Source organism: Solea senegalensis, linkage group LG11 (genome assembly GCF_019176455.1).
Source record: "Solea senegalensis isolate Sse05_10M linkage group LG11, IFAPA_SoseM_1, whole genome shotgun sequence".
NCBI lineage: Eukaryota > Metazoa > Chordata > Actinopteri > Pleuronectiformes > Soleidae > Solea > Solea senegalensis.
Genome location: NC_058031.1, coordinates 24,255,326 through 24,262,917, shown reverse-complemented (window position 1 = coordinate 24,262,917; position 7,592 = coordinate 24,255,326). Strand labels below are relative to the sequence as shown.

Sequence of the window (7,592 nt, the reverse complement as noted above, 5' to 3'; positions counted from 1 at the left end):
ATCAGCACAAGGAGCTGAAATCTGGAATCTAACTGACATGACCGAAATAAACATATGAATAAATAAATCATTTTAATTCAGTTTTAAAACATTTTTTATTTTTTTTTTCAAACTTTTCTTTTCTCTTCCCCATTTACACAAAACGCACCCGTTTTTTATTGAAGATTCTTCGTCTTCGTCTTATTCTATCACCTGTTCATTTGTTTACATCTGTTGTTGTAATCTGACATTAACAGGTTTAGCAACACATTTTTTGTAAGTGCCTGAATATACATTTATGTTTGTCAATCTGAAACAATTTAAATGTTTCTTTAAAGGTTAAAATATTTAATAAGATAATACAACTACACACACACACCTACTGTTTATGAACACACACTGTATATACATATATACACATACATGTATATATATATATATATATATATATATGTATATACACAGTATATACATATATATGTACATGGGAGAAAAGAAAATCAGACACCTGCCGTAGAGTGACGTCTTTATTTATATCAACACGCACACACACACACTTCTAGTTAAAGTTGGTGCTCAGTGTTGAGTGACAGTAATAACAATAATAATAATGATATGTTTTATCTTTGTACAAATACCCTGCATTTTTAATGTTACAGTCAAGTTTAATGCCAGTGCTCATCACCAGCAGAGGGCGCTGTCGTTAATGTGAGTGTTTATTTACCAAACATCAGATTCAGACTCTTGTTCAGGTTCAGGTCCTGGTCCTGGTTCTGTTCTGGTGTCACACGTTCAGTTTATTCAGTTTGTTTGGGGTGGAGTGGCTCAGTGGTTAAGACCGTTACCCTGTGTGCAAAAGAATTCATGGTCGCATGTTCAACTCCACCCCTGGCAGGTTGTACTCAGGTTCCCTTGTAAGTCGCATTGGATAAAAGCCTCTGCTAAATGACATGTAATGTAATGTAATGTAATGTTCCTCATCAGTGAAACAAAAAAGAGGCTTGAGTGACAGGTGTGAAGCCCTGCCCTCACCCTCGGCATAATAGGGTCAAATAAAAGGTCAGGTCAGAAGAATGTTCTTCCTGTCCATGCAGAAGGTTTGAATAAAGCTGGACATAGAGGGGACTGTTGCCACGACGACCACCGCAAACAATAATAAACCGTGATGTGTTCATGCTGCGCGGCGTTCAACAACACAACCGTCTGTCTCCGATCGAGTCCACATCACAGACAGACAGACAGACATTTGAAGGCGGGGCTTGTAAGTGCGAGTGTCAGTGCTGCGTTCAAGTTCAGTACAATAACCTGAGTCTTTGCTTTGACAGTGCAAAGACCGTCAGTGTGCTTCACACGAGGGGAAGGAAACGAGGGAGGACACGAGGAAGGAAAGAAGGACATGAAGAGACTCAGAGGTTTACAGCTGATCTTCTGGTGTTTTTATGTTTTGGAGGTCAAAGGTCAAAGGTCAAATCATCAAACTCTTATGAGATGAAATGGTCCAGATATGGAACGGTGTCTGTTTCCAACACAGGCCCCTCTCTTCTTTCGTCTTCCCTCGCCCGTCTTGCCCCACCCTCCTCAACTGAAATTCAGTGCTTCTAATGGGTAAGCCCCGCCCCCTTACGCAGCTACCACATGTACGTCTTGGAGGTGTCAATCTGACTGAGCCCTGACTCTTCCCCCCTCTGTGCCCCACCCCTCTCGTCTTCCTTGTCGTCCTTGTCTTTGTCGGCCTCGCTCTCCCACAGTGTGATGAGGGGCGGGTACAGCTCGTTGAGTGGGATGGACGTGGACGCGGCGTGCTGCATGTACGTCTTCAGTGAGTGACCGCCACTCTTGTGCTGCTGGATGCGGCGTCTCATGTAGAAGGTCAACAGGGTCATGATGGACAGAGCGAACATGGAGCCCATGACCGCTGCCAACGCCACGCTGCTGCGCCGAGACGCCACCAGCTCCACCGAGAAGCCCGCCTCCTTCGTGGTCACGTTCACACAGGAAGTGTGGATGGGAGAGGCGGGGCTCGAGGGAGGGGAGGGGGAGGAGCCAGGAGAGGAGGTGGGAAAAGAAAGAGCCGAGGAGGAGACGGTGAGACAGACGTGATACTCGGTGGCAGGAAGAAGGTGAGTCAGGTTATATTCCTGCACGTCCACCGGAACCTGAGGACACAAGGGACACAACGGTGAGTTTAAGGACCTCCTGTCCCCACTGAGCTTAGGCTCCGCCTCCAAAAACTACACTCACTCACTGACAACTGCTAACTACACTGCCCTACTGCCCCCGAATTCACCACAGACGCTCAACTGTCCTAGTGTGCCTGAACTCACCACATATACTCAACTGCCCTACTGTCCCTGAACTCACCACATACACTCAACTGCCCCTGAACTCACCACAGACACTCAACTGCCCTACTGTCTCTGAACTCACCACAGACACTCACTGTCCCTGAACTCACCACAGACACTCAACTGCCCTACCGTCCCTGAACTCACCACAGACACTCACTGTCCCTGAACTCACCACAGACACTCAACCAGACAGTGACTGCAGCACAGGTGGGCAGTCTCACCTCAGCAGTGAAGCTGATCTGAGGATTGTCTATGTGGACGATGGCACTGGTCCAGTGGAGCAGAGGGGGCGGGGCTTCAGATGAAGATCCTCCACTGGGAAACAACCTCCACTCCAGAACCACGGACTGGGCGTGAACTACCTGCAGCAAGAACAGGAAACAGGAAACAAGAAGTTTAATGAAAGTAACAAAACATTTGAAAAGTCAAATATGTGAAGATTAAAATAAACCAGAACCTTGGCCAGAACCACCAGAGAGGCTGCAGCACTCGACGAGTTCCCCGACCAGGACTGATCTCTGCTGGACTCGCCCTCCCGCCAGGTTCCAGCGCTGGACAACCAGAACCCCTGAGAGTCCACTGACACCGAGACGCTCCTTGTGTCTGCGCCCTCCGAGTTCCACGCCACACAGGTGTACACACCTGAGACACACAGGGGTCAGTCAAGACCAGGTCCAGCACCCAGCAGTTCTAGAACTAGTATCAAAACCTGGACTGGGACCAGGACCAGGGCCTGGTCTCTAGGCTGGTCTGAAGTGGACTGACCTGCGTCTGAGGACTCGGCGTGTTTGATCACCAGAACTCCGAGTTCTGACATACGATGTTTGGTCTTCTTTGATCTGCTCAGGCCCCACCCCTCCTCTAATGTGATTGGTGCAGCCATGTTCTCAGAGCTCACCTGACCAGAGGAGACACACAGGTTTAAGTTTGTGATGTCATAGGAAGGATGTCACACGCACACCCATGACCACACCCACCTTATCTCCAGTGGGTGTTACCCAGTAGAACTGAGGGGCGGGGTCAGCATCCGCCCAGCACTCCAGTCTGATTGGCTGCCCAGCTGTGACATTCACAGTCGGTGGGAGGGACTGAGGACAGATGTGAGGGAGACAGCTGTTGGCTCCGCCCACACCCCACCCAAGTGCCACTACCTCCTGCAGCTCCCGACCAATGAGGTGAGAAGGGGTGGAGCAGACGGTGATGGACGGCTCCAGCAGCCTCACATGTGATTGGTTGCCGAGGTGCGGCCCCCAAGTGGTAAGACAGTCACATCGCAGCGGGTTTGAGTGGAGAGACAGCTCATCCAGAGAGGGGAGGGATGAGAGGATGTCAGCTGACAGGAGGCGGAGCTGGTTGTTGTGGAGGAGGAGAGTTCGCAGGGAGGACAGCTCACTGAGGGGCAGGAGGAGGAGGAGGAGTCATCAGATTCATTCAGTGTGAAACAGGAAGTAGCGTAAGGTGCGGCATGCTCACCTGAAGGCCCGCGGGTCCACGTAGGAAAGTCGCGGGTTGTTACAAATCTCCAGTTTGACCATTTGTGGAAGCTTCTGAAAAGCTGCGCCCTCCACCATCAACAGGTCGGCCATGTTGTTTAGACTGGAACGTAAACACAGCGCTAATGTTCACGCTACGACATCACACACAATCACTGAAACATCTGTGAAAGGTTTGAGAGAGTCCAGGTCAACACGTGGACTTGGACTCAGACTGACCTGAGCTCCTCCAGGTGCTGAAGCTTCTGGAAGTCTCCCTGCTGGACTCGGCTGATCGGGTTCTTGTTCAGGTCCAGGAATTTCAGGTTAGGAAGCATGTTCAGAGCATCCCGAGGAACCGACCTGCAGGAACCAGAACCACAACAGCTCACCAACGAGACCCAGAGCCACAGGACAGGGTCTCTGACTGAGCTGCAGATGTAGACTCACCTGAGCCTGTTGTCATAGAAGGACAGGCTCTCCAGGTAGTCCAGACCCAGGAAGGCAGTGGTGGGGACAGACGTCAGTCCCATTCCCGCCAGAACCAGACTATGGAGACGGGACAGAGGCAGGAAGTTTTTTTCCTCCAGACCCAGGATGGGATTCTCCCCGATCATCAGGATCTCCAGAGACGGCAGGGACTCAAACCAACGACTGTCGATGGCCACTAGACGGTTAGAGTTCAGGTGGAGCCTGTAAAAGAGAGAGGAGCCGTGAGGGGGAGGCGCAGGAGGAGGAGGAGCAGGAGGAGAAGGAGGAGGTACCTGAGCAGGTTGTTGAGTCCAGTGAAGGCGTTGGCAGTGATGGAAGAGATGTGGTTGTGGTTCAGGTAAAGTTCTTCTAAACTGCTCAGGTTCCTCAGACTGAAGTCCAGAAGTTCCTCAATGACGTTCTCCTCGGCATACAGAGTGACCAGTTGAGACAGAGAGTCCAGACCCATGGAGGTCACCTGTGTCAAGTGGTTCTGGGACAGGTCCAGTTCTGTCAGGTTTGTCAGACTCTGAAGTTCAGTTGAGATGAACGAGATGTTGTTGCTCTGTAGCAGAAGAACCTGGAACACACTCACACACACATCACTGTTAGCCGTGAGACGATGTTATCACTGTGATGATGTCATCAGTGTGTGACTCACCTGTGTGTCAGTGCAGATGTCCACAGGAACCATGTGCAGGTGAAGTTCGTTACAGTCCACGGTTCGAGCCTGATGATACACAGACTGTGACGTGAACCAGGGCCGTGTCTCACACACACACTGTTGAGGACAGAGCACAGCGCCACCTGCTGGACACACACACACACACATCTGTTTAAAAACACAGCATTTTCACTTCCTGCTTTCCACTGAACATGTGACTGTGGTTTACCATGACTGGCCCCACCCACTCCAGCACACACTGATGACATCATAAGGCAGAGGAGTGGCATGAAGAGGACTGCAGTTCCCATGATGCACTGGGGTAAATGATGACAACTTCCTCCAGATATTCAGAAGAGGCGGAGTCTCATCTACTGTCAGTAGCTCATGTGACTGTCTCTGAAATACAAAGGTAACAATTAGCCTAGCATAGCATTTAAGCTAAGTCACTAAGCTCCTCCTCCTTCAGAACATGTGATTCATTCACACTCACTCTCTCACACCACACCTCAGAGAGAAGATCAGTGATTTTAACATCAGAGACACAAGAGGTGCTGTGTCACCTCTGGTGTGAGCTGCTAATGTTAGCATCCATGACTAATAATTCTATTCTATCATTTGGCACTATTTATGATGACATATTAGCATGTTATCAAATAAATCCGCTACTTTACAGCCTGATACTCTTAACTTCAATCTCAGTGAAAACAAAATGGCTGCCAGCAGAGACACAAGAAAAACAGGTTTCAGTCGCTTTAACAAAAGACTTGTCTCATAAAATCTATGTCAGTTTACATTCACGATGCCTTAACAACATGTTCACGTCACTGTGAGACAGACTTTTCCAACAGGAAACTGAAGTTTGTAAACCACTGACTCACACACACCAAAGTCCATAGAGAAAACCAGTGATTTTAACATTACAGAGACACAGGAGTTGTTGATCTTGGATATCCACGCTCCAGATCCAACGGCACCCTCCTCCTCCACCCAAACATAGGAGCACAATCACGGCTCGTTCAAACACGGCACACATGGCCTGGAAGATATTGAGCTAAAATGCTACTATTAACATTGAAAAATTGTTAAAAAAAATATGGGAGTTATTTAAATGGAATAAAAAGAGATGTGTCCTGACTAGGCAGACTAACACTATGTTTATGCACTCATTTCAAGTCATTTTTTATACTTTATAGTTTAAAAAAAATCAAACATTTTACTGTGGATGAATAGGGCACATCACTTTGTTTTATAGTTTACTGCCATGGAGGCTTGAGCCTCTAAGGATTTTTTTTGTAACTGATGCAGTTATGGTACAGAAAAACAGAGGTTAAATATTGAATATTATGACAGTAAATGAGTTTGTTATTGTATTTTATATGAATATTTCTAGACAAAAAGCTTCTACTTATCAATAACTTCCAAGTTATGTGATGATGATGTGAAAAAAAGAACAACAAAATGTGACCTAAAGACTCCATATGAGTGTATAAACATAGTACTAGCCTGCCTAGTCAGGACACACCTCCTTTTATTCCATTTAAATACTTACCATATTTTTTTTATAGTTTTTTAATGTAAATATTAGCATTTTAGCTCAATAGCTTCCAGGTCAAGTGACCCAAAGACTCCAAATGAGTGTATAAACATAGTACTAGCCTGCCTAGTCAGGACACACCTCTTTTATTCCATTTAAGTACTTCCCATATTTTTATAATTTTATTAATGTAAATATTAGCATTTTAGTGTGGCCTAAAGACTCTAAATGAGTGTATAAACATAGTACTAGACTGTCTAGTCAGGACACACCTCTTTTTATTCCATTTAAATACTTCCCACTTTTTTTAACCAATTTTTCCAATGTAACAGGTCATGTGACCTAAAGACACCAAATCAGTACAGGACCATTGTACTAGACTGCCTAGTTAAGACACACCTCTTTTTATTCATGACATGTCATTTAGCAGACGCTTTTATCCAAAGCCACTTATAGTGACACAAAGTGACCACACGAGGCAGCAGTGGACCAGCAGCTCCTGTGTCCCGTGAGCTAAAATCACTGATTTTCTCTATGGACTTTGGTGTGAGAGAGATGTTTTTTTTAATTGAAAATACTTTTTATAAACACATGCAGACTGTAGGACAGATCATTCGTGTTGTTTATAAACTATGCTATGCTAAGCTAACAACATCCTGACTTCAAACTGTCTGTGGTGATGTCATTATCATCATTATTGATCGTTATTGATGATGATGATCGCCATTATTAACAAGTTTAAATCTGATGCACACGCACACACATGCACGCACGCACGCACACGCACGCACACACACACACACACACACATACACAGCAGCAGGCTGTTCCCGGGCTCTCACACTTTCATCATCTTCATCATCTAAGATGAAGGACACATGTTCTCACCTCGTTCTCCTGCTCAGCCTGTCACAGAGTCCGGAGCAGCAGCAGGTACCGGCTTAGATCCCGCGTTTGCTTCGGGTTCTCTTGGTCGTGGTCCTGCTGGTCCAGGTCGTAGTTCTGTTGGTACTGGTTCTGTTGGTCGTTGTGAAGCAGAACCGGCTCCTTTTCTATCTGAAGCATCACCTCCCGTCCCTCATGTCCTCCGTCAGGTACGCAGCAGCAGACTCCAGCTCAGC

The 7,592-nt window shown here is 46.9% G+C and overlaps 1 protein-coding gene across 2 annotated transcripts; it reads right to left on the bottom strand.

Annotated features, from left to right (window-relative positions):
- Nucleotides 1-923: 923 nt before the first annotated feature.
- On the bottom strand, nt 924-7,581 carry si:ch211-180f4.1 (uncharacterized protein LOC100144405 homolog). Of its 2 annotated transcripts, none has more exons than XM_044037310.1 (12): nt 7,360-7,581; nt 5,164-5,333; nt 4,932-5,080; nt 4,564-4,850; nt 4,250-4,492; nt 4,040-4,162; nt 3,801-3,923; nt 3,305-3,719; nt 3,093-3,225; nt 2,785-2,969; nt 2,549-2,689; nt 924-2,135 (listed from the first exon to the last, which is right to left on the bottom strand). In XM_044037310.1, exons 2-12 carry the CDS (start codon nt 5,243-5,245, stop codon nt 1,608-1,610), a joined length of 2,409 nt encoding a protein of 802 aa, XP_043893245.1. In that variant the 5' UTR covers nt 5,246-5,333; nt 7,360-7,581; the 3' UTR covers nt 924-1,607. The 2 variants fall into 2 exon arrangements, with proteins under 2 accessions (XP_043893245.1, XP_043893246.1); XM_044037311.1 differs by having other exon boundaries at nt 4,932-5,077.
- Between the last annotated feature and the right edge of the window lie 11 nt (nt 7,582-7,592).